At 42.0% G+C, this 27,363-nt stretch overlaps 1 protein-coding gene across 3 annotated transcripts; it reads left to right on the top strand.

The window, feature by feature from the left end:
- TNNT1 (troponin T1, slow skeletal type) lies at positions 1-25,690 on the top strand. 3 transcript variants are annotated; one of them, XM_066605781.1, is made up of 11 exons: positions 3,953-3,976; positions 5,703-5,726; positions 12,454-12,475; positions 15,248-15,308; positions 15,808-15,924; positions 18,561-18,638; positions 20,132-20,245; positions 20,394-20,503; positions 21,252-21,342; positions 21,591-21,635; positions 25,382-25,690. In XM_066605781.1, exons 4-10 carry the CDS (start codon positions 15,252-15,254, stop codon positions 21,633-21,635), a joined length of 612 nt encoding a protein of 203 aa, XP_066461878.1. In that variant the 5' UTR covers positions 3,953-3,976; positions 5,703-5,726; positions 12,454-12,475; positions 15,248-15,251; the 3' UTR covers positions 25,382-25,690. The 3 variants fall into 3 exon arrangements, with proteins under 3 accessions (XP_066461877.1, XP_066461878.1, XP_066461875.1); XM_066605778.1 differs by having other exon boundaries at positions 21,591-21,631; XM_066605780.1 differs by lacking the exons at positions 3,953-3,976; positions 5,703-5,726 and adding an exon at positions 1-13 and having other exon boundaries at positions 21,591-21,631.
- The last annotated feature ends 1,673 nt before the right edge of the window (positions 25,691-27,363 follow it).

Consider the following 27,363-nt stretch of genomic DNA (forward strand, 5'->3'; position numbering starts at 1 on the left):
CAGGAAGAAGAAGGTGAGACTATACTTCACATAATGCTAATTTACCTAAGATCATCATTCAACCCAATATTCAGCGCAGAAAAATAAAATGTCTTTCTGGGTCTATAGTTTTAAAAATGTTTAATTCTCTCTATTGTGGGGATTAAGAATCTTATTTTAAATATAATTTTATATTCCTGGGAATGGGCACTGACGTGGAATGACTTCTGCCAGGTTTTCTCCTACTGTGACATTGGCACAGCGAAAATGTGACTTTGAGACCATCTGGTCATAACAAACTGTGCTTTATCTCTTACAATCATATGAGGAACCCCTTTAACACTTTCGAATGCAATTTGTTTCCTGGTTTTCCTAGGGGGCTTACTCTTTTTCTGCCGTTATACAATGGCGCTATATGCTGGCTAAAGCCAGTACTGCATGAGGTGATACATTGGATAGGCTCTGACAGCAGAGAGGCTGGCAATATACAGTAAGAGAACCCCGATGAATGTCTTCCAACATCGGAGCTGTACAGCCTTAAATCGTAATGTCTTCAGAGGTCAGGCAGTGGATTGGAAAGGGTTAAAAGGAGTATGCCATCTCAAAAATGCTGTCCAAACTGCAGGCATCATGTTATAAAGCCGCAGCTGCTGAGCAGATTGATATAAAGCTTTATGGGGAAAGATTCAGTATAACTTGTGTTTTATTCATTTACATCTCAGCTCATTTGAGTGTAGGAGTCCAGTGGGCGGTCCTATCAGTGATCGACAACTATCTGAGTATGTATAGTCACTGGACCTCCCATTGGACTGTTCAACTCAGAGTGAGCAGAGATATAAATGAATACAACACAAGTTATACTGAATCTTTCCCCATAAACTATATATCAATCTGCTCGGCTCTTCCTGCTCTATAACATCATGCCTCCAGTTTGGACTGCATTTTCAAACTGACAGATTCCCTTTAAGGGTGTGTTTACATGTAGCAGCAATGCTGTAGAATTGCTGCAGCATAAAGTATCCTATAAATTAAACGTATCACCCATTTCTAAGATAATTGATAAATGATAATTATGCAAGAACCAATACATGGTCAAGGTTGACAGATGGTCAGGGTTAATCCTTTTATACTTCATTGACTGGAGTGTAAAAAAAAGGGCAAATACTGATTTTTTTGAAAGGATGCACAATTCTTTCAGAATAGATAGAAAAATGTATAGAATTGTTGTTTGTTCTCATTGAAAAAGAGATTCTACTTCAGATCTGATACCTGCATGACAGGCTTGAGCTGATGAACATGACTTTATATGGAATACATGGATGCATGTGGCACATTGTCCTGCCTGTCTGCTAAGACTCGTTTCTAGCATAATGCTTAAGCTGCTGTTTTACTGACAATTCTTCTATGCTGTTTTTGCCTTTTCTTTGTGCTGGGCAGTGGCTGAGGAGCCTGAGCCGGAGGAGGCAGCAGGTATTAATGCTTTGCTTTCCTGTTTTACCATATGAAAATGATTCATAGTATGGATGAAGTTGTGTGTTTATACAAAGCAGGTAGAAAGAACAAGTAATAAATGGCAGACTTAGTAATGAAAGTACAGATATGGATAAGGTTAATAAGACCTAGCCCAACAATAAGCCCTACCACGATTTTTTGGGATTTTCGGGAAGGCTTGAAATATAAGCCCTACCCTGAAAACATTACATAAGAAGAAAACAATACATTACCCAGAAGGCTCAGTCCAGGTCCCTCCCGCTGCTCTCTGGAGCTCCAGCATGCTTCCTGCAGTCCTCGGCTGCCCACAGAAGATTGCTTCCTGGTTGCGGGATTCATAAATCCTTCCTCCAGGAAGTTATGGCTCAGATTGGTTCTCAAGCGCTGCTCAGCCAATCAATGCAGCAATCGATGAACCAATGCGATGGCTGTGATTGGTTCATCCAGTGCTGCATTGATTTGCTTGGCTGCACTTGAGAACCAATCACAGCTATCGCATTGTGGGGGCAGGATTTATGAATTGGCCAATCAATGCCGTGGCTCAGGGACGGAAAGTATAATAAGACATCTCCAAAAAATAAGACCCAGTGCCTAATTTGGAGCAAAAAATTAATATAAGACAGGGTCTTATTTTTGGGGAAACACGATAGACACAGGTGACACAGCACTTACAGACTAGTCATGTTAAGGATCTCATATGCGCCAATCCTTAGATCATAGTGGTGTTATAAAACTGCAGTCAGTGTCACAGGAAGGTATTGAAATGAAGCACAACACTGAACGTAGGTTTCACAGGAAATAAAAGTATCATTGTGCACTTCCTTGCAGAGGGTTAATTTCCTGAGTGCTAATTTTAGTTGACAATGTATTACTTACATATGCTTTGCTTTGGCTTGTTGTAGTCTCCTCTGGGGGATTGATATCCCCAACAATGCCTCGGACTACTGAATTTCTTCTGGTCCCAAAATAGAGCAATTTGAATGACATACAGTGGTCATACTTTTTATTTTAGTCGAATGCTATAGGCTGTCAGTGTACCCCAAGAATTATAGTTTTGCAGTATCTATAAGAAAGGTGGCATATACAGAGATGCACAGCTCACTTCAAAAACCAAAAACACAAAAAAGTATGGTGGATATACTTTTTTGTACAATAGAGTCAATAGCCAATGTATACATCTGTATAGATAGCAGTTGCATATGTCAGAGTTAGTGATGAGTGAACTTTTCAAAAGTCCCATTCGGCTGCTTTGCCAAATTTGGCCAAAAAGTTTGGTTCAGTCTGAAATAGTTGGAAGCGAACCAGAACGTCACAATACCACTAAAACTGGTGTACAGCACTAAGAGCTATAAGCCCTGTATAATAAGGAGCGTATCAAAGTACTTCCAAGCTGTTTTTAAGGCAAAGCTATTGAAGAAGAAAGAAGGTGGAAAAGAGAAGAAAAGGCAGGGAAAAAAGGAGAAGAAAAAAGAAGGTAAAAGAAGAAAAAGGAAAAAGAAGACAAATGACAGAATAATCTTTTCCCTTCTCCTTCTTTTTCCTTATTCTGTTTCTTTCTTATAAAAAAAGGGAAAGCAGAAGACAGAAAAGAAGGAAAAAGAAGAAGTTTAATGGGTTCAGCTGAGACAAATTGTCCAAGGTTTGGGTTTGTGCCAAACCGAACTTTTAGCAAAGTTCAGTTCGCTTAACCCTTGTCAGGATTATCCTTTCATTGTATACATGATGAACAGCCCTTATATTGCCATACGATGCACTGATAGGGGTGCCATACAGATGTAAATGTTGCCCACTGACGCCCATTATAAAAAATATGTATACCAAACAGTATACTTTTTTACACTGTCCCACTCTTGGCATAAGTTGGGTTCATTATAGGCTATGGGCATGTATGGTATATACATCAGGAGCATTTCTTAACATAGCCTAAAATCAATACAAGATAGTAAGTTTACTGAATATTATATGGTATGCAGAAATATCTCAATTTTATGCTATAAATTAAAGTCTAAGGTTAGCCTATCTATTACTGTAGATGATATCCCCTTTTCCTGGACAATGTAACCAAGGTGCCAGTCAGTGCATATTGTAGATATAATAGACACAACTATATACCTTGGACTAAACTGCTAGCAAAGCAGTCAGTAATTGAATACAGTATATTACAGTATGTCTGAGTTTATAGCTTTTTTGTTGCTAAATTAAATAAATTTATACTGCTTTTATCATCTGAAAGCATCTCTTTGATCCTACGTGATCCAGTTATTGAGCTTGATCAGCAAGTTGAATGCAGATGAGGTCATTTGGTAAAAAGTCCAGTAGACCACATGTTCTTGAGTGTGAGCAGATTTAGTAATTGTATGTCTATTGTCATTTAACACATGTTAAACCACGGCTTCTTCCCTCTGTCTTTATTGCTTGGCTATGATCTGCTGCTCTGCCGCTGCCTCCATTGCTGCTGCTATGATGTTGCACTTAACAGAAGAACCCATAGAAGAAGCTGGAGAAGGTAATTGTATGTGCATCATGTTTCCATCACAAGAGCTATCTTACTCTCCATACACAGCTATGTTGATCTTGCGTCACTACGTTTAATCCAGCTAAACGGTCACTTGTGATGGATGAAGTAAGATGTAGCAAGTGCAAGAACTGCTAAAAGTCTTAAAAGTCCCTACTGTATATAAAGGGGTTAAAAAATAGTAAATTAATGATATTCAACATTATGATACTATTGATTGTATGCAGCTCAGCAGGATGGGAGTATTTACTGTAAATACTTTTTTGGTAGCTGATTGGTGGTTGACAGGGTGCTGGCACTTCCTGCTGACATAGAGGCAGAAAAAGCTTCCTCATTTACAGCCTGGACAAAGAGTAATTTCCGACACATTTTCATATCTGGTGGACACTTTTTGTTTAAACCTTTATTAAAGGAGTCCTAAATAAGAGAACTCGTAAAACTAAACTTGGATGTAGATTTTAGGTTTTTAAGGTTCTCAAATCAAGAGAGAGTTGAGAAAAAGAAGTGATTGAGGCAGGTTTATGTTCTTTCTATCAGTAATCCTATTGAGGAACATTGGAACAATACGCTCTGCTCTCCTCCTGAAAATTATTGTGGTAACTATTAGAGCTGAATACGTTTCTTGTCTAAAGCTTTTAATACATAGAAGATCCACGGTGAAATTGGCAGCTGTCGGCTCTCACTGATTATAGTCCCAGAGATTATTAGTTGTACACTCTGTAACTCCTTTGTCCCTCACAATGACAACTACTGATTATACACTGCACAGATCTCTCCATTCTCAGCCCATACCCAGATATATATTCACACAGAAAATACTATACTAATTAGGACATTTCATATTAAATCTATACAAGATTTTGCTGCACACACAATTATTACAAGTCAATAGAGATTTCGACTCTGGAGTACCAACACTGCTTATAAAATTCTCTCCCTGAGGCCTTGTTCACACAAGGGTGTGTTCATGCGTACAATTGTGTGCACAAAACCGCGCAGCTTTTTGAACCATTGGTTTCCCTATGATGTGTTTACATGTCCGTGTTTTACAGGCGCGCAAACACGCGCACATGCAAAACATAGGACACGTGTGCCCCATAGGTCCGTACGTGTCAATATTCCCCAGTGGGGAGTCCTCTTGTCAATAAACACTGTGACAGCACTGTCACAGTGTTCAGTGTTGATCGCACTCCCGATGGGGAGTAAAGAATCCCCTGCCACAGCTGTGGCAAAGTATCGCGATGTTCTCCCATTGATTTCAATGGGGCTGCCTGCTGAAAGGGCTGTATCTGATTGGCTCAGCGTTCAGCCATTCATTCAATGACAGCTGAGCGCTGCCTATGATTGGTCACAGAGCTCAGCCAATCACAGGCAGCGCTTGGCTATTCATTGAATTCAATGAAGTGTTTCAGTGAAACTGCAATAGGGACGGAGACAGTGGGGGCTGCACTGCATCCAACATGCAAACTGTCTGAGAAGTGATAATAGTTTGCAGCAACAGGTACTCTGAAGCAGAACAATGCATTGCTCATCTTATACCCGTGTTGCTATGTGTGACATTATTTATTGTAGCTTGTGATTTGTTTCCTGTTCTGTATGTTCCACATTTATGTCCACACCTGTCTACTTGGCTTGCCCTGCTGCTGCTCTTTGCCATCTTGTTATTGCCTGCATCTCCTGCCATTCTGCTGTCTGTCATGCCATTCTGCTGGTGCAGAGGAATATGGAGAACATGTAGAAGGTAATAATCTTGAATCAGGAAATATAAAATTTACATTGATCTCAAGTTTTGTATTTACATATCTATATAGATATATATCTATATAGATATCTATCTATATATATATATATATATATATATATATATATATATATATATATATAGATAGATAGATACATAGATATACCGGTATATCTATATATACTTGCCTGAATTTTAAGGTATTCCTTCAGCTGATCTTAATGAAAATGTATAAACAGAAAATGGCGTATTGTGAAAATCAAGTTTTTGAATGTTTTGGTGTTTTTTTTCATGTCACTATCTATATTTTATAAATAATCCTGAAATGTTGCAGTTTTCACTCTGACCACTAAACCTCATAATAGGCGGACACTTCCTGTTCTGTGGAGATTTTTTCTCAGTATTCATCTCATCACTGGCAAGATTACAAAAAAGAATATGTCAGTATCAGGTTTCAATTAGTAAAAATTTAGGTAATGCATCCTCTTTAAACTATAAGATGTACCAAACTTGACTATCCTTGTATCCAATGAGGTATATGAGGCAGAGTGTCTTACCTCCATATTCTGACAAACTAATATGCCAGTTGCCTGCGCTTATGTGCCGAGCTCATCAGCGACTACACATAGTAACACTGTATTAGGCCGAAAAAAACATTTGTCCATCTAAAGCTTGTCAGAAACCCATGTGCGTACCCAGTCCTCTGGGTACGATCGTGTGGCCCCCCCGTGCTTAGTTTGCCCACACGATCGTAACAAAAATGTAGCTTTTTTCCCTCTAAATTGGAAACAATTTTATGCAATCATTTTTTATACATTAAGTGATAAAATGCTGTCTGACTGTAGCCACCATTAGGAGGAGGCCAGGAGCTTAGTTGTCCCAAATATTGCTCCGATGTTTTCACATAGGAAGGATATCATTCAGTGAATGGAGGCAGAGGGGGCTGGATATCAATTCCAGTCGCCCTCCTCCATTCACGGTAAATAGGCTGTCATTCATAGATGAAAGATTACCTGTATACATGGGACGATCGTCATTTGATTTTTATGCCTGCTTATACTGAATGACTAATGACAAATAAGGGAATGAATTATCATTTGTTGATCAGTCGCTTGCAGTATTTACACTGATTGCGTACTGTTCAGTTTTGCGCAGTCCAGTGAGAATCTGAATGCTAAAAGGACTCTTCTTACTGTTTATTCATTGAACTGAATATAAAGTTCTTTATCAGAAAAACAAAGCTTGGATGGCTATAAAGATATATAAAGAAACTAATAAGCATAGAGTGATCTTCACCTCCTCCCATGGCTCTGCCCAAGTCTTCACCCCCACCAATGGCTCCGCCCAGATCTTCATCCCCACCAATGGCTCCACCCAGGTCTTGACGCGCACCCATGGTTCCACCCAGATCTTCACTTCCACCCATGGCTCCACCCAAGTCTTCACCCCCACCTATGGCCCCACCTAGGTCTTCACTTCCACCCATGGCTTCGCCCAGGTCTTCACCCACACCCATGGTTCTGCCTGTTCCCTCCTTCTTAGGTCTCATCAACATATCCTACTTGCCATCTAGGAGGGGCTTCTCATGGGCTGCACAGATGGCTGACATTTTGTTCATTTCCTAGAGAACCCCCTTAAAAACATACAATAAGGCCGGATTCACATGAGCATATGTGTATTTGTATACCCACTTGAGCCGCGTTTTTGCGCATTGGGCATGGTGTATTTGCATGTGCAACTGTGTTTTTTACTATACTTTGCATGTGCAAGTCATGCACAATTGCGCAAGCATAAAAAAAAAGCACCAATGCTCTCAGCCATGGAAATGGCCAATTAGTTTAATGAGTTCAAGATTTGCTTTTTTCCCAAATGAACAGGAAATGCATAAATGTACAGGAAAATAAAGCATGCTGTGGGTTTTTGGGGAGCGGCCAAATACATGCATGTGAACAAAACCAGTGAAATCAATGGGCTATACTTTTGCATATTGTATGCGCAAATTTTTTGTGTGCATCCGGCCTGTATCTACTGGTAAATACACAAGCATAGTATGAAGTGGAATCAGTCGTGATTTTCCTGGCTCTACTTAGTAAATCTTATCCTTTCCTTCTGTACTGAATGGAACTGAGGGCAATTACACATCTTCAAAGCCGATATGTTGACTGTGTCAGCGTGCTTGTTCCCATAAAATGACTTTACAATGCCAGCCCCTTTCCTCCTTGCTGATGGTTTGTGGTATGTGTGCAGCATAATGAATACATGATCAATGAGAATGCTTGAAGGCAATACGGCTCTTACACTAATAGACTTGAGCTCAGTGTCCTGACGTCCGCTGATTTATTAAAACAATTAGTTGTCTAGTTTCTATAAAGGTCAGCTATATGTGTCTGATAGAACAATAAGGCTGCTTTCCCACGAGCCTATTATGAAGGCATTTTTGCGCACATATTATAGATGACTGTCCCGGCTATTAGGGATCTTTGATGCTGTGATTAAAGCCTTTCTAGAGGCTTTAGGCTGCATTCACATGGGGAGCGCGATATAGGGGCCTAGAAACCTGTCCCGATATCGTGCTCGCTAATGTGTGATTTTCACGGTAATGCAAAGTGTTTTTGATTAAAAATCACATCGCATCTGTGAAATTGCAATCTTCAGATCCCTAGTGTTTCCCATTGTGAAAACATGTGAAACAGAGCATTTCACTCGCATGTGAGTGCCATGCGATGTCTTTCAAGGTCTCATTGAAAATAATGGTTCGCCCCACTGACTGCGCTACTGACCCTCTTCCCTCATACCTCCTCCAGTCCCTAGCCCCAGTGGTTATCTCCCACCTCGCCACTATATTCAGCCTCTCTCTGACCTCTGGCTTCTTCTCCTATTCATTTAAACGTGCTATCATATTCCCACTGCTAAAGAAACCGACTCTTGACTCATCCTATGCTGCCAACTGCCAACCCATTTCAAGACTCATTTTCCTCTTCAGACTATTAGAATGCCTGGTCTACTCCTGCCTTATAAGCTATCTCTCAGAAAACTCTCTTCTTGACCCCCTACAGTCCGCCTTCCCCCTCTGCACTCGACAGAAACCACCCTGATTAAAGTGTCAAACGACCTCCTGATGGCCAAGTGAAGTGACTACTCCCTACTGATCCTCCTCGACCTCTCCGCTGCGTTTGACACTGTTGACCACAAACTCCTCCTCAACCTGCTTTGCTCCATCGGCCTAAAGGACACTGCTCTTTCCTGGTTCTGCTCCTACCTATCTGATCACTCATTCAGCGTATCCTATGCAGGCTCTACCTCCTCTCCTCTTTCCCTTGCAGTTGGGGTTCCCCTATGATCAGTCCTCGGACCCCTCCTCTTCGCCATCTACCCAGCCCCCATTGGAGAAACTATCAGGAGATTTGGCTTTCAGTACCATTTCTATGCTGATGACACCCAGTTATACACCTCCTCTCGTGACATCTCTGCACCTTTCTTCCAAAACATCACCGACTCTCTGTCCGCTGTCTCTAACACTATCTCCTCTCTCAACCTAAAACTGAACCTCTCAAAAACGAACCTACTGGTCTTCCCGCCGTCTACTAACCGACCTCATCCTGACATCTCCATCTCAGTGTGTGGCACCACTATAGCTCCCAGACAGCACGCACACTGTCTTGGGGTTATATTCGACTCTGATCTCTCCTTCACCTCCTACATCCAATCTCTGGCCCGAACATGTCAGCTGCACCTCAAGAACATCACAAGAATGTGCCCTTTTCTCACCGTGGGCACGCTAAAAACACTCACAGTTGCACTCATCCACTCTCGGCTCAATTATTGCAACTCGCTGCTGATCGGCCTTCCCCCACTCCAGACTCTCCCCTTTCCAATCCATCCTGAATGCTGCAGCCAGGCTCATCTTCCTGTCCAGCCACTAGTCGAATGGTCACTGCATTAGCTGCCCGTCAAATACAGAATTCAATTTAAACTCAAGACCCCTATCCATAAAGCTCTCCACAGCACCTCACCGGTCCTACATTGATTCCCTCATCTCAATCCACCACCTAGGCCAAGCCTTCGGCTCCGGTAACAAAATCAGATAAGTGCCCCTTTAACCCGAATTAACCTTATTCCCACCTCCAAGACTTCTCCAGAGCAGCACCAGTCTTCTGGAATGTGCTACCCCAAACTATCCCGGCAATCCCTGACTCACACAACTTCAGGCATGCTCTAAAAACGGACCTCTTCAGGGAGGCATACCACAACTCCTAAACCAAACCCCTCTTTACTTCACCTGATAACATGCTCTCTGCCTCTATGACTGCAATCCCTGCCATCAACCACTCCCTGCAGTCATACCGATTCGGCCACTATACAGCTTATGTCTAACCATTATCTATGTGTATAGCATCCCATATTCTCCATCTTTCCATACGGTGCACATCTCCAGCCCCTTTAACCCCTTCCCGCTCCTGGACGTACCTGGTACGTCATGGCAGCCTGGTACTTCCCGCAACATGACGTACCTGGTACGTCCTGGAGATAGCACGGGATCACATGTGATCCCGCGCTATCCCGCAGCGGGAGCCGGCTGTCAGTCACAGCCGGCGTCCCGCTCCAACAGCGGGGGGACATCGGAGATGCGCCCGCCGCTGTTAACCCCTTCCCTGCCGCGATCTAAGTAGATCGCGGCAGGGAAAGAGTTCACAGAGGGATCGCGATCCCTGTGTGTCTCCGGCCGGAACTCGCGATGTTATCGCGAGAGCCCGGCCTGTCACCATGGCAACAGGACGCCAGACACTGGCGTCCTGTATTGCCTGTGCCTATAATCGCTGTACAAGCGATAAGGCATGGCAGAGCAGTAGCTCTGCCATGCCTTATGACAGCGATCATAGGCACAGTGATGTAAGTCCCTCAGAGGGACTCAAATAGTATAAAAAAAAGAAAAGAAAAGTGTAAAAAAAAGAAAAATGTAAAAAAAAAATGTAAAAAACCCCTTTTTTTATGCTTTTTCTAATATTAGCATAAAAAAAGGGAAAAAAAACTAAAACCCCACATATTGGGTATTGACGCGTCCGTAACGACGTGTACAAAAAGTTGAACACGCTTTTTATTTTGTACGACAAAAAGCGTTAAAAAAAACGCTAAAAAACAGAGGCAAAATGCTAATTTTTAGCATTTTGCCTCACAAAAAATGCAATAAAAGTGATCAAAAAAGCCGTACATTTCCCAAAATGGTACCAATAAAAACTACAGCTCGTCTCGCAAAAAATAAGCCCTTAAAGAGCTCCGTACATAGAAAAATAAAAAAGTTACAGGACTTTGAATGCAGCTATAGAAAAAAAAAAAAGATTTCCAAAAAAAGGGGGTTTTATTGCAAAAAAGTGTAAAAACCTAAAAAAAATATAACAATTTTGGTATCGTTGTTACCGTACCGACCCGCAGAAAAATTTTAGTGTGTCATTTATGCTGCATGATTAACGCTGTAAAAAAAAAAAAAAAAATCTATGGCAGAATTGATGCGTTTTCTCTCCCTGTTATCACTAAAAAAAAAAAAAAAAAAATTTACGATATTGTCTATATACCCAAAAGTGGCACCGATAAAAACTACAGATCGCCACGCAAAAAACAAGCCCTTACACGGCCGCGTCCACGGAAAAATGAAAAAGTTATGGCTTTTGAAAAATGGAGATGGAAAAATACCAAAAAATCGCTTGGTCCTCAACGCCAAAATAGGCCGTGTCATTAAGGGGTTAAGTTCTGTATCACCCCATTATTTGCAGTATGTAAGCTCGTTGGAGCAGGACCCTCACCCCTACTGTTTTCATCAATTGATTACTTCATGTAACCATGGTTTTGTTTCTCTTCCCCCTATACTGTAAGCACTACAGAATATGTTGGCGCTATATAAATAAAGATTATTATTAATGGGCGAGGCATTCCAAGGGAACGACCAAATATAGAATATGCAGCAACTTTTTTTTCCTCGCACGATGCAGCAAAAGAATGGATAGCATATTCGTGCAAATTTTGTGCCCATCGCATCACACAAAACTCGCGCGATAATCTTGGTCGTGTGAATAAGCTCTTAAAGGATTTTTTGGCTGCCTCTGTAGATATACGTCTCACCCAGATACCTGACCCGAATAGATTTTCCACCATTACTTCTAGAGCCAATATTCTACCACAGAAATGTCCATTGACTTACAAGCAGTCTATTCTTAAAAATACACTTATGCAAAACCAATACAACTAGGGGACAGATTTTCTAACCTGATCCCCAGAAAACAATGTAAATTCTATTGAAATGTAACAACATAGGATAATTAGAAAAAAAATCTAATCGTGTTTAACTGAAAACATGGTATGACAATGTCTGTATTCGGAACTACAACATTCTGTATAAGTCATGTGTATTCCATCCAAAGCAACAATTAAACACTTGTACTGTACCGCATGTTCAACACATTGGCTGTCACAGCAGATACACGTCTGACAGGTAGATTATGGTGCCGCTTGAATCACTGCGGATCAGTTCTGTTCCCCGCATAAGTGTTCTGCACTGTAGTATCTGCTAATTGACACGTTTGATGGGAAATTAAGTGATATTAAATTGTAAAATCTGACTTCTAAGAATATTAACACATTCCCTATAGGCTTGTGACTGGCAGAGGATTATGACATACCACATGTCAAATATCATTATTTGCTGAATACTCTAATAATGTCTTTTTATTAACAGAGGAAGAGCGCCCCAGGCCAAGGTAAGCGTTATCTACTTCTACTGACACATTAAAGTGTCAGCTAATCAGATTTCTTGTTGTATAGTAGATCAACTTAAAGTTCAGCCTTGTCATTACTAGACCATAAACTGAAGAATATAGTAGAATATCCGAGGATAAACTCCTCACATTAAACTTTTTTTTTTTACTAAATGCAATTTTTTGGAAGTTCATAAACATGCCAACACAGGACAAACTTGGTCAAAACTGTAAATATTCTTTAAAAATTATAGGTAGCAGTAGCTGCGTCCCTGACATAGGCTGGTAGGACAGGCACTGCAGGGCCAACAAGCATTTTTTCATGGTATTAAAATAAAAAGCTAGGCCAGCAAACAGAATCTTCACCCCAGAAGGCCTAGCTACAACTTTAATTACTTAACCTTAAAATATGACTTTTAATAAACATTACTATTCTGTATTGCTGTCTGTAAATCAAGAGATAATACACACTCAAAAAATAGCAAACACAACAAAGTGCCATTGCCAATAGCCACCTTGGGAGTACTGAATATGCTAGGTTCCCTATGGAGCATTCAATGCATTGTGTTACACTCTGAGGTCATGTAGTCCCTAGACACCTAACTTTTCTGATAACTTTTGCTCATTTAATGCATTGACTGCCACACAAAGAGAAAAAAAATTCCTTAAGGCCACAGTGTTTTATTTGAAAATAGAATATAAATAGAGATGAGCGAGCGTACTCGCTAAGGCAAACTACTCGAGCGAGTAGTGCCTTATGCGAGTACCTGCCCGCTTGTCTCTAAAGATTCGGGTGCCGGCAGGGATGGGGAGCGGCGGGGGAGAGCGGGGAGGAATGGGGGGAGAGATCTCTCTCTCAGTCTCTCCCCCCCGCTCCTCCCTGCTCACTCCCGCAACTCACCGCTCTCCTCCACCGGCCCCCGAATCTTTAGAGACGAACGGGCAGGTACTCGCATAAGGCACTACTCGCTCAAGTAGTTTGCCCTAGCGAGTATGCTCGCTCATCTCTAAATATAAACTTTTTAAACAGAACAATCTTTTCTAATTCAATGAAAAATCTATTTGTTATTTTGTATTGTTTTTTGTGCGTGAGACATATAGAACTCACGAGCTAAAAGGCTCAAAACTAGTGTGAATTAAATATAACTCACATGGCAGTTAATGTGTTAATAGCTTGTGTGTGTCTCATCATTCATGCAATATACTTTCATAAATGTTTTGTTTTATGACTGTAAATTAAGGCTGAAGTACAGCCCCTATGCAATTCACTACTTGTCATTAGGCATTGAAACTTCTCTAGCTACTAAGACATTTATTAAAGGGGTTGTCCCGCGCCGAAACAGGTTTGGTTTTTTTTGCATAGGCCCCCTGTTCAACGCAGGACAAACCCAAGGGATGTGTTGAAATTAAAAAAAAAATTTTACTTACCCGAATCCCCTCTCTGCAACTTCTTCCTTCTTTTCCTCCAAGATGGCCGCCGGGATCTTCACCCATGATGCACCGCGGGTCTTCTCCCATGGTGCACCGTGGGCTCTGTGCAGTCCATTGCCAATTCCAGCCTCCTGATTGGCTGGAATCGGCACACGTGACGGGGCGGAGCTACGCGATGACGCGTAGAAGGGGGCGGAGCCAGAACGCCGCTCGTGCCCGGACTGACCAGAAGGGAGAAGACCCTTCTGCGCAAGCGTGTCTAATCGGGCGATTAAACGCTGAAATTAGACGGCACCATGGAGACGGGGACGCCAGCGCAGGGAAGGTGAGTATATAACTTCTGTATGGCTCATATTTAATGCACGATGTATATTACAAAGTGCATTAATATGGCCATACAGAAGTGTATAACCCCACTTGCTTTCGCGGGACAACCCCTTTAACTGTAGGGGAGTGGATGTCTTCATAGGCTCAGCGGCTCTGAACTCACTCAGCTCTCAGACCTGCAGTCAGGGTGTACACAATCTCTGACTCTCCTGATGTTATATTTTCCTAACTTTACACCTGTCTTTATGTTGCAGACATTATATGTGTCTCTAGTTTGCGGTCAGTAAAGCAGCATAATTCTTATTGGATTGATCTGTTTTAGCATCTTTACTAGTTCTTGTGTGTTTGCATGATCATAGCATACATAGAGTATGTATAGAGATCTCTATATGTGCTGTGACCATACAGACACACAAGAGGCAGTAAATAAGCTAGGTACTCATTTTACAGACCTCGGAAGGATGGAAGGCTGAGTCATCCTTGAACTGGGTACCTGAACCATGCAAGGATCGAACTCGCAACCTTCAGGTCCTGAGTGAGAGCATAGGACTGCATTCAACTGGCTTAACACTCTGCACCACACGAGATTGAAAGCTATCCTCTATCTGCAGGACACAGTGGTCAGACACCAACTAATGACAAAAATGGGGGTCCTGAGTGTCCCTGAATGGATGAAGTGGTGGTCGAGCATGCACACTGCTGCTCCATTCATCTCTATATGACTGCAGGAGACAGCCAAGATCAAGTGCTTGGCTATCTCTGACAGTCGCTATAGGAATAAATAGAGCAGCAGCCCGAATGCTCAGTGCAGCTCCATTTACATGGTGGAGAAACAGGACCCCCATTCACCTGATCGGTGAGAGTCTTATAGGGTTTCCTAAAACTATGGAATAAGTAAAAACTACATAGATTTCTGTTTCAAATATTAACATTGCAGGGTTTAATACCTCCATACTCAAGGACTGTAATATAATAGCATGTCATTTTGCTTCATCTTATCTTTTCTCTTGTTCATAGACCCATGATGCCCCAGCTTGCACCTCCAAAAATTCCAGAGGGAGAAAGAGTTGACTTTGATGTAAGTGACTTTACTAAGTACATTTCTAATTACTATTTAGATTCTCATTTTATAAAGCTGGAAAAGCTTTTCTGGAAGACATTGGATAATATACTTTCACTTCCTTAGAAGTTAGGCTCGGTTCCCATATGTCTGACCCTCCAGATTTTTTTTTCCTGTGGCACTGTAGTGAAACGCCAGGAGAAAACTGATGTTAGAACTGATCCCATAATTTTCTATGGGATAGCTCGAAGCATCTGGTGCATCAGTTTGCCGGATGCCTAACTGTGCTAGACAGAAAAATGGCACCAGTTGTGTCAGGCTCTGGTGTAAAAACATTGGCTGAACACATCCAATATATGTAAACCCAGCCTAAGAAATAGTTTAAGAGAGTTGCAACCAAACACATCCAGACATATGTATCATCTCAAACTGAGGGAATAGGAAAATTTACCAACATTTCTCTGTAAATATTACATATTACATGAATAAAGCTACTTACTGTGATTTGCCACTTTAGGATATTCATCGGAAGAGGATGGAAAAAGATCTCCTAGAACTTCAGACATTGATAGATGTCCATTTTGAACAACGCAAAAAGGAAGAAGAAGAATTAATTGGCCTAAAGGGCAGGATAGTATGTATATTTATGAGATGTACTGTATTTGTTTGGATAGACTGGGACATTAAATGTAAATTCCTTGAAAAACTATTGAGGCCAATGGGGCTTGGTTATTTACATCACTATGCATTTATTATTTACAGCAGCTTTAAGCTAGGCAAAAGTTAATGAAGTGTAAAAAATCTATTCAGTGCCTGCCATGCCAATAAATGATACATTAGTGCAAGTACTGATAATTGGAAGCAAGATAATAGGATTACTCTTCCCTTGTGGGAATATTAACAAAATGATTGAGAGCTTAGAAGTAAGCGTATGTACTGTACTATTTGAATTATGCACAACACACGAGGAAACGACAGCTAGAGAGGTTATAGTTGGTTATATTCATTGCAATTGATAGAGAATACATTGGATTCAAACTAGTCATTTGTTGTTTCAATGGCATAAAAAGTATTGTACATGTTCTATATGTAGCTTCATTCAGACAAGGTTACTTAATGCCTAGAATTTTTTCCCTAAACAGTAAAATCAGCCTTGGGTATCATGAACAGGAATAAATGATACTGTACAGTACACTTCAAGGAGGGACATAGTTGTAGTAAGTGCAGAGGTAGTAGTCCCACCCGGGCCATGACGGGTGCTATACATTTCGGACCTGGGCCCAGAGATTTATATTATATCTGTCACGTCTGTGCGGCACACAAGCACCACGCTCAGCACGGACGCAGGGTAACGTTCACAACCACTGCAGTTGATAATACTATGCACTGTAGAAAAGTGCACACCACAACAGGTGTACGGAAACCAGTGTGTGACACAAGAGTACTACGCTCAGCACGGCGTCAAAGAACATACACTCTGCTGGAAAGAGATGCACACCAAACTATGTGGAACAGTAGCACCACTCCAGGGAGAAGGAAGCCTGGCCCTAACCTAGCAGGTGGGGGGAAGGGTCCCTGCCTAGAAGTGGAGTAATCGCCTCGATAGATGCGGCCCCACAGTCTTCTTCCTGGGCCCTGATTGTCCCTATAGAAGCCCCTGGAGAGATGAACCGAACAGCAAAGCAAAACGGAAATGAAAAGAGAAAATACAACTGAAAAGTAAACCGCAGCAACTTATCTGTAAGTACATAAACACGAAAAATCTGGGAACACGGGCTGTGTGAAATATTTTCCTCCTTTGTTTAACAATTAGTGCTCATGCATCAGGATAAATGGAGAACGCGTTTCAATTACTCAGAACCTTGTTCACCTTGTCTCAACAACATATACTGTTTCCTTAAAAACCAACATTCATTAAAATGACCTGATTATTAACCTTTTTCAAACTTCTAGGATTTGTCGGCAGGTCGACTCCTCTGTTCCCATCGAGAAAGCCATGATGCCATCTAATCCTATTAAGTACATTGCTTCCATAATATCAGTATATGTTGTTGAGACGAAGTGAACAAGGTTTTGAGTAATCGAAACACGTTCTCCATTTATCCTGATGCATGAGCACTTATTGTTAAATAAAGCAGGAAAATATTTCACACAGCCCGTATTTCCAGATTCTTCGTGAAACAGACCACTAGGACTGAGTGGTGAAGGGCATGGATATATTTTTGACAACATGAAAAGATGAAGAGCGTGTACGACTTGCAGAGAGGTGAGGTCTTTCCTTGTCTGGAAGTAGCAGTACACCCAGCACAGAGGAGCTCGATTCTCCACTACTTCTCTATGGAGCTGAATAAGCAGCATTGAACAAAGGAAGGGGTGAGAATATAAAGCTACTCCACACCTGAGGACTGGGACTGGCAGAGCAATTAGAGAACCCCACCTCCAACCTTCTCCCAGGCATGTCTAATCCAGCATGCATCCATACAGCAAAGAGAGACAGAACTCAGCAGTCTCTGCACATGGTGCATTACCCCTTGTCCTGCATAACAAGGCGACAGGTCAGGGCCTGCGTCAGGGCCACCATGCCACGACGCTGTCGGGACTTACGAGCCGCGACAATATGCCTGTACAATCGGCACTTGTAAAGTTCCATAAGGTTGCAGGTAATGTATGTTTTCATATATGTTACATTTGAGTTCTGATGTATTTTCTGCTGCTAAACCCATCCTTCTTGCTAACAGTTTATATGCATTAATTTCTATAGGGAAAATTGGCACCTACTCTATATTGCATCTAATGGAGGATAGCATAATTTTTGTCATATAGGCATACACATTGGATTCAAAAATCATCTATACAAACATTCAGTGGCAAACTGAGCTATGGAGATTTCTGTAGGATAATGTAACCCCCATACTGATGAAAACATTTACAAACTCATTCATAAAGTCTCATGCATAAGGCCTTTGTGAATTCAATTGCCAATACACATTAGTTGAACACTGACCAACTACATAATGTGTATGGGGCTGTCCCAACTTTCCCTGGAAAGCAGATGTTGAGAGGAAGAAGGTTTGGCACATTGCTTTTTAATGTATTGGATCCTTTCTTCTTAGGCGAGATAAGCCAACACATGTAAGCTTAGTTGAGCCAAGCATGCATGTGTATAGGGGTTCAGGGGGAATAGCTGACAACTATCTGAAGTGTATGGTCACCTTTGGTTCATTTATGGAAATAAGATATAATATCAGGCTATTTGATATGCTTCTTCAGGAACATCGTAGAGCTGAACGGGCAGAGCAACAACGTTTCAGGACTGAGAAGGAGCGGGAGAGACAAGCCAGGATGGCGGTAAATAACCAGACTTTAGACAATTGACTTTATTATAATAATTAGTGTCGGCAAAACATGGAGGTAATGCTGACAACAACCAAAGTGATCGAAAATGCTGTCTGTGTTAATTCATGGGAAGCACACATCCCCATTATAGGCTATGGAGCCATACATATTGGCGTTTTTCAAATGGACTGAAGGTCCATGTGAAAAAACTCATCACATGTCCCATTCCTGTCCATATCACAGATGAGAAATAAGACATGCTAATGCATGTCTATCCACTGTGTCCATGTACTGTGCAGTACGAGTTATACCTGAGCCTTTTGGGCGCAACCTACACTCATAGGAAGTGTGCACTCAGCCTTGTATTCCAGAAGTAAACATAGTATCATGTAACAGGGATGTGACTTGAAAGTTTATTGTACACCTTGTATCATGTCATCCACTTATAACCAGTATTGCACAGCAGAAGTAATCAGGAACAGGTCACATTCAGACAGGTAGTTTTACTTTAGCACATTTGAGGTCTGTGTTCTGCTCATTTTTCTCTTGGGTTCTGTTCCCGTTTTTGGTTACTAAAAAAGATAGCAGAAGTGACCTTAAAAGCAATAATTTCAGCAAGTCTTAAGCAATCTAACTGTAGATGTAAGATATTTAATGTAAAATGTATCCGGTTTCAGCTATACTGCACAGTTGTCATATCTGATAAGCAACTGCAAAAGTCATATAGATCTTATTTCAACATGCTCATGAACCACATTACTCAATTTCCCATAGTGTCACTCTTGCAGAGGATCCATCTCATGGTCAGTAATACTGTAATCTAATAATAAAGTATGTGCCCCCAAGCCTAAGGAGCAGTACTTCTATTCAGAGCCAGCATCAGCACCACACGAACTTGAGCAGAATCCAGGGCCTAATCACCCATAGCAATCTAGGTACACATGTTCTACGCTTCTAGGCTTCACATCTGGATCGGAACCTCCGGTTGGAGGTTCCGTCACAGATGCGATGAAAATACCACATGCAGCACTTTGTCTTCTGTCCAAAAGCCGGCCAGTTGGGTGGACCCCATTATAGTCAATGGGGTCTGTCTTGCACTGTTCGGTTCTGTCCAGAAACAGAACTCTTTGTCCATGGGCATTCCCCTTTCCAACTCCTGGAATGGAGCAGGAAAACGTTCCACCCAGCCCAGGTGTGAAAGCACCCTTCATTTGATGGTGGGGTAGGCAGGGAGCCACATGAGTTCCTGTCACTTAAGGGTCTATATACACCTGGGACTGGCCCTGCCTTTGGTTGCTGATGTCAGAAACCATTTTTTACCACTTTTCATGGGTAAATATTCTTGGTTTTGCTTTTCTGTACTGAGAAGATCTATGTTGGCATCACAGGTGACTTTGTGATAGATCCTCTTTCCTTTCACTTGCACTAAAACCCAGGTTCTGGGAGTATTTTTCAGAGCTGTGGGTTAATGCAAACAATTTTAGCTGAAACTTTATATTTTGTAGGAAGAAAAAATGAGAAAGGAAGAAGAAGAGGCTAAAAAGCGTGCTGATGATGATGCCAAGAAGAAAAAGGTCCTGTCCAACATGGGTGCCCAGTATGGAGGCTATCTCATGAAAGTAAGTCATCATGAAATATATTTTCATTAATATAATGTATAACAACATAGTGTCCCCCCAGATAGAGCACTCATATATCTACGGTGTCCTTAGTAATTAGATCTGTTCTTAGAGTTTGTAGGTAAACCTCCTTTTATTTCTTTCTTAGGCGGAGCAGAAGAGAGGAAAGAGACAGACCGGTCGTGAAATGAAGAGAAAGATTCTATCGGAGCGGCACAAACCATTAAGCATTGATCACATGAATGAGAACCAGCTAAAGTAGGTTGTACACATAGGAGCAGGACATGTGTAACACATCTCTCAAGTGAATATAATTAGAAGCATGAAACATGCAAATTGTTGTGATAAGAAGTAACTTATAAGCACATGGAAGCACTTCAGTTGCAGATAGCTGTCTAAACCAAGGGTTTGTTTCCTGTCTGAATATAGAATTTGTTGTCAGTTTGTTAACCCTAGAGTATATCTTTCAGTAGCAGACAGTTCGGGGTAACTCCAGATGGACAGTATATGGACCCTTTAGCCTTTGTTGGTCCCCTGTTTACTCCATTGTCAACTTGATAAGTGAAGAAAATGTTTTTCAGTTCCCCATGTACCCACCAAGTTCAGAAGGCTTGGCATCTGTCTACGTTCGCCATTTGCTGATGGCAACCCTGCATACAAAAGACAAATAGAACTATACTATCACTAATCAATACCACCATACAATGACAGGACCATCGTGACATATAGTGGTTGAATATAAGTGCCATACATGGGGTCTGGGCATCATCATAGTGAAAAGGAAAGTACAGATGCTTCCAGCTACCACTTCCTATTTTTTAGTTACACTCTTGGCATTTGCTGTCACTTCTTGAACCCCCACCTCTCAAAATAATGACGGTTTCCTGATGGCTATGGATATCCTATCCAGCCAAACACATTGGAGATGCACAAGTGTGGCTCGTTCTTTGATATCTGACAGGTTCCTTTTAATGGCATTGAGTCTTTGTGTCCTTCATTGTAACAGGGAGAAAGCTAAAGAGCTCACAGACTGGATGTATCAGCTGGAGTCTGAAAAGTTTGATCTCATGGAGAAGATGAAAACACAGAAATATGAGGTACTGTTCAGATGAGTCAACACGCCCATAACACATACCCTACATATTTTATAGTTCTACAACTATCACTACGACTAGGGCACGGGTGCCAGAAAGATGTCAGCAAAGCACATGGAGTTAGGCTTGCAATTCTTTTAATATAGTTATGAAATAAAGCTTTGGATTTTTAATACTGACTAGTCCCTGGATAAAGCACGACCGTTCTGTAAATAATACATATTTTATAAGTCTACAACTTCTTCCTCTAGATTAACGTCCTCTACAACCGTATAAGCCATGCACAGAAATTGTAAGTATGTTTCACTTCCACTTGTAATGAAAATATCTATTATAAGATGTTTATGGTATAATTGACCTCTAAGTGATTTTCCTGCAGATTTCTGCCATTTTCACCATTTGGCATTTTTCTACAAGAGTAAACAAAGACATTGGGAGGGTTTCCATGTATCTCATATCGTTGTCCAACCATTCAGGATGAGCTGTGTTAGATTTCTGAGTTGATTCCTGTACAGTGAGGGCCTGTGGCATATTAACTATGTGTTCGCTCTAGACCTCAGTAAGGGCTTCTACCCACTAGCATTTTTTTCAATGATGCGATATCGCTGTGTTTTTTTCAATGGGACTTTCTAATTTTAAAATTGCATTGCACAAAAATCGCAAATGCACAAACTTGCAGTTTTTGTGCAATCCGATTTTAACATTAGAAAGTCCCATTGAAAAAAACGCAATGTCAGTCCATAGGATGCAATGCAAAAGTGATTGTTCAACGCACAGGGGTGGAAATCAACTGTAATTTGCGTTCGTGGAGGGAAAAAAAACGCAGCATGCTCAATTTCAGAACGATTTATGCACGTCTGATCTGCGGCCTATCCAGAATGACAATTCTGGAAAGGTTGCGGATTCCGCGTTCTCACTAGGTGACAGCATGGGGAAATCTGTACTGCGGATGTGTGGGCCAGTACAGAGGAGAGAAGACATGGACAGGTACGCAGGGTCGCCAGCCGCGGGCAGTGAAAATGACCTGTCAGTATTCTCCACAAAATAACAATTCTGTAGCATCCCTTCTAGTAACTCCACATTGTTCTGTTCTTTTGTTTTTCCTCCTGGATCTGTGTGAATAAAATGACAACTGAGTATTACCATTCTCTTTGTCAATAGGACGTGTCTCTGGACTATCATACATTGTCAGCACTGATTGGATAATTTCAGACTATGTAGAGACACACCCCATTGACACTTACACACAGTTGTTAATTTATTTAGCCATTTTCAGGAAGAATAACAGAGGAATGACAATGCTAAATTCTAACAAAAGATCCCCAAGTTATTTTAAAGGGAATACAAGTATTGACTGAACAGATATGTCAGGAGAGCTGAGAGGTCCTCTTTAAAGTAATAATGGGATATTTCCGAAGTACAGAGCTGCAATGCAATGGAGAAATAGCATGCAGAGATCAGGACACGTGTTCGCTCTGTTGCTATTTTTATTTGACACATTACATAAGGTTTATGGTCCAAAACTATTGCAGTTTACATAGAACTTGGAGTTTCCTGGATGTTATCAATAAGTTTCAGCAAGGTTGTAATCATAAGTAAGAATCATTCTACCGATACTAAGGACTAAGTGGGGCCATATTCTTTTCAGAATTAACCTTGTCAAGTAGGTCTTCCCTACAATTACTGACATCTGTTAATGATTTGTTCTTCTCTATTACACATTGTCCTTGGCTTATAATAACCAGAGAGGAAGCAGTGAGTCCTTAAAGTGATTTTACATGGTACCACTGGCGTAACTGGGATTATTGTATCTTGATGCCACCAGGAACTCCTGGTGGAGACAAAAGTGGCAGGGGGGTGACGCCCCCTGTACCTTATTGGCCGCAGACAAGGCTCCCCTGCAGGTCCTGGCAGGCCACTATTCTTAAGCTGTCCTGGCTGCTGCTGTAAGTATCCGTGTCCCTTAGGTCCTTTTAGTCGGCCCTTTTCCTGTGGCCCTGATGTTGCAGTATGCCCCGTCCACTTCAGTACCCCTCTTTCTCTGCTACCTGCAACGGGGCCAGTCTTCCCCCCGGTTAGCAGCGGCACAGTGTCGGCGGTGAGGTACGGCCCCCTCCTCCACCTGAGTTAGCACAATGTCCAGACTCTCCCCCCGTCCGCTGTCACTACCCCTCTTCCTCTGCTGCCTGCTCAGGGACAAGTCTTCCCCCTGCTTTGCAGCAGCAGAAAGTTGACCGTGATGTGGCACCACCTCCTCCGCCTGAGCTCTCACTTAGTCTGGGACTCAGGGAGGTCAGGAGCCATGGATGCTGTTGTCGTCTGCTGCCGCAGGCGAGTTTGCCGTGGCAGCTCACTGACGTTTGGGGCAGCTGGGAGGATGGGTCCGGGGTGGGGAGTTGGCTGCTTGTCTTGTGCTGTGTCGTCGCCATTGTCGCTGGTGCCGCCGCTGCTGTCTGCACACCTGGTCACCCTGCTACGGTGACACGGATCTCAGCTGCAGCGTCTGCAGTTATTGTAGGCTGTTGTGGAGGGTTAACGTTCCTTTGTGCTGTTAGCCTTACATTATTACCTGTAACTACTGCCCTGTTACAGCTGTTTTACATGGCAGCATGTACAGCTAATAATGTAAGGCTAACAGCACAAATGACTTCAAGGACCTTTAGCAATCCATCAATGGGAGCTAGGGGTGTGACAGGGGCGTCCCTCCATTGAAGGGCTGTCACATCCCTAGCTTACTGGTGGCGGCAAGATACAATAATACCAACGTAACTATAGAGGATGCGGTTGCACCCGGGCCCAGGGGCCTTAGGGGGCCCATAAGGCCTCTCTTCTCCATATAGGGAGCCCAGTACCATCAATAAAGCATTATAGTTGGGGGCCCTGTTACAGTTTTTGCATTGGGGCCCAGGAGCTTCAAGCTACACCTCTACATGGCACGATTATCATTCGGATTCCCATAATCCAGCAAGAATCTGAACAATTATCTTTCACTGTAAATGTATGCACCAACTGAGCGATAAACGAGACGTTGTTAACTTTTCATTCATCATTCAGTTTCTGCATGCAGAAAACTGAACAATATATTGTTCCATACAAACAGGCAGCCGTTCACTTATGAATGACTGCCTGCTTACTGTGAATGGAGGCGGGTGAACTGGAACGATCCCCGACCTGCTCCACCTCTATTCAGTCAGCGATGCTTGTTTCTGCATAAAAGCATAGGAACGATTATCGCTTGGATAGCCCATTGCGCATCTATTGCCTGGCAGATATGCCTATGTAAAAACACCCTTAGACCCAGCTCCTGTTTTATTGATCCACAGATTATGTTTTGTTTTTTTCAATTGGTAACTCACAGATAGAGGAATGTTCATGGTGCATAGGGGTGTGCGGGGAAAAGGGAGAGACTGTCTGAGATTAGGCATTGGAGCCCAGGAGCTTCATGCTATACCTCTGCTGGTAGACACATAAACACATTAATAACTCAGTTAATTTGTGTAATAATGACCATTGGGTTTATGCAGGGAATTTATTACCTTAGGTACCATCTAAACAAATGGATTGTACAACTTGCTCCAAGCTAGAATGTTCAACTTTGGCTAAGGCCTGACATGGATTAGTCTTTTCACTACAAATCTGCAGCAATTACAGTGTTACATCTGCAATGAAAATCTGCAAGCATTATCTGAATTCTGCTTGGATGTTTACTAATATACATGAATAGAATTTTCAAAGCACCATCTCTGTATTAAACTGCAAATTGTTACATATTTTCAGTGCAGAACCTGTACCAAAAATCTGTGACAAATATGGGGGCATGAGGACATCCCAACATGCTCTAAGTGTGAGTCTGCAGAGGCTTCTGCCAAGGGGCTAATAAGCCCTGTATGCATCTTGCACTATTCCATCCACTCTGCAAAGTTTCCTATAGTTAAAGAAGGTCAATCCAATGAAGACTTTTTTGTCTTCGAGAAGCAGTAATAATAACACAGGAGTAGATTTTTATACAGGATTATTGATGATTCTTGTATCTTCCCTTTAGCAAAAAAGGAGCCGGAAAAGGCCGTGTAGGTGGACGTTGGAAGTAAAGGTTCATTATGGCGACTGAGCAGTGCTGGGAAATATTGTGTCCATCCTTCAAGAATACATCTTGCGCTTTATATGTCATGTTCCATCTGTACAAGACTATCATCCAAGCACAATAACATTCTGCTGCTTGCAATTGTCTTTTAATGTACAGTTAAATATGCAAGCTAAGTGCATTGTCAGCAACTGTCTACACATCTCTATGTATTTTAAGTCCAACAACCACAAAAAAGGTTCTCGCTAAATAAATAGCCATACAAAATCATCTGTCTGACTTCTTATGTATTATATGTCTACAAACTACATATCTAATTTTTGGTTTACCACAACCCTCCGAGAAACTGAAGTGTGATTTGCTAGGATTGTGGTCATCTTACTCATTCTCACAAATGCGATCATTCATGTGTCAGATGAATCTAATGGTTTAGTAGTGATGAATCATTGCAGGAGATGAAATTCAGTTCAGAGGGTTGGTATTAAGGAGGGTGGCAAATTGGGCAATTACGACCCCCATTTCCTAGGGAAGCTTTTGTAGACAGAAACATTGGGAGAAACTTGAGTAAACTGGTATAACATTTCACTTTGTGTGGGCAGTACATTGCGGTATTTATGTGGGGCACTATATGGATAGGGAAGTATTATTTGGATACTTTATGATGCTATTTGAAGGTTCAACAGAACACTGCAGGTGATGCAATACATTTTTAGGTGGTGTTCCCAATCAGGACTTGCTAAAGATATCCTATATACAGTATAAGACTAGGTTCATATCACATTTCTGCATCCTGTTGAAATGTCCTGTCATCATTTGTGTTTTTTTCCAACAGTAAGCTTTTTAAGAACAGCAGTCTGTTTTTTTACAGATCTGTTGTATCAGTATGCATCAATTTGTATCTGTTTTCAACTCATCTATTTTTTGCTTTTAATAGATGTTTGTAGCGATTTCAGGCACTGGGTTGGAGCCTCAGGTGTAATAGCCACAGGTCTGGAGAGTAGTCAAGGAAGCTAGGGGTCAGCAACGGGAGGTCTCAGTTTGCAGTACAGATGGATGAGGCGGGTAGTGTAGTTGGAAGGAAAGCCAGAAGTCAGTATCAGTAGGTCTTGTGGAAATGGTAGAGAAACAGGCAAGTGGAGCTTGATCAAATGGTGCTGTGGAGCAGAATAATCACACACTGAGGGAGTGGCAGGGCCAGGCTTTTATAGGAAGTGTAATCAGGAACAGTGTCAGGACTGGGAGGCAGGAACTAGGTAACTGGGATCAGGGAACAAGGCTGAGAGTCATGAGGAAACTGTCCACAGGCTGGATAGCTCAGCAGTAAGGGCCACCAACTGGAGCACAGGAGGTTCTCAGTTCGATTCCTGACAATGTTCATTTAAAATTGCAGGTTTATAGCAAAAAAATAGACTTCAGAACGAGTGGCATGATAGGCTGCCTATAAGGATGAGCGAGTATACTCGCTAAAGCACTACACGCTTGAGTAATGTGCTTTAGCCTAGTATCTCCCTGCTCGTCCCTGAAGATTCGGGAGCTGCCACGGCTGACAGGTGAGTCGCAGCGGGGAGCAGGGGAGAGCGGGCGGGAGAGAGGGAGAGAGAGATCTCCCCTCCGTTCTTCCAAGCAGCTCCCCGCCCCGCGGCGGCCCCCGAATCTTCAGGGACGAGCAGGGAGATACTCGGCTAAGGCACATTACTCGAGCGAGTAGTGCCTTAGCGAGTATACTCGCTCATCCCTAGCTGCCTATCATGGAAAAAAACTAATCCAGCAAAGAAATAATACTTTCAAATAAGTTGATTTATCGTTTGAACGAGTGAACTGTGTCAGAGTTTATACAGCCAGACACATTGTTGGCTCATTCGCTGTATAAGTGACTAAGAAGGACTAAACGAGTGCTATTTAAACCGAACAATAAGTGAACGAGCCAACGATGAACGACGAGC

This window comes from Eleutherodactylus coqui, chromosome 6, assembly GCF_035609145.1.
Source record: "Eleutherodactylus coqui strain aEleCoq1 chromosome 6, aEleCoq1.hap1, whole genome shotgun sequence".
In the NCBI taxonomy this organism is placed as follows: Eukaryota; Metazoa; Chordata; class Amphibia; order Anura; family Eleutherodactylidae; genus Eleutherodactylus; species Eleutherodactylus coqui.

Excerpts from the sequence above, each read along its gene's own strand:
- TNNT1 (XM_066605780.1), top strand. The coding sequence starts at position 15,252 with ATGATGCCCCAGCTTGCACCTCCAAAAATTCCAGAGGGAGAAAGAGTT. Across the intron at positions 15,925-18,560 it reads TTGGCCTAAAGGGCAGGATA|GAACATCGTAGAGCTGAACG; the intron begins GTATGTATATTT and ends ATGCTTCTTCAG. Across the intron at positions 21,343-21,590 it reads TGAAAACACAGAAATATGAG|ATTAACGTCCTCTACAACCG; the intron begins GTACTGTTCAGA and ends TTCTTCCTCTAG.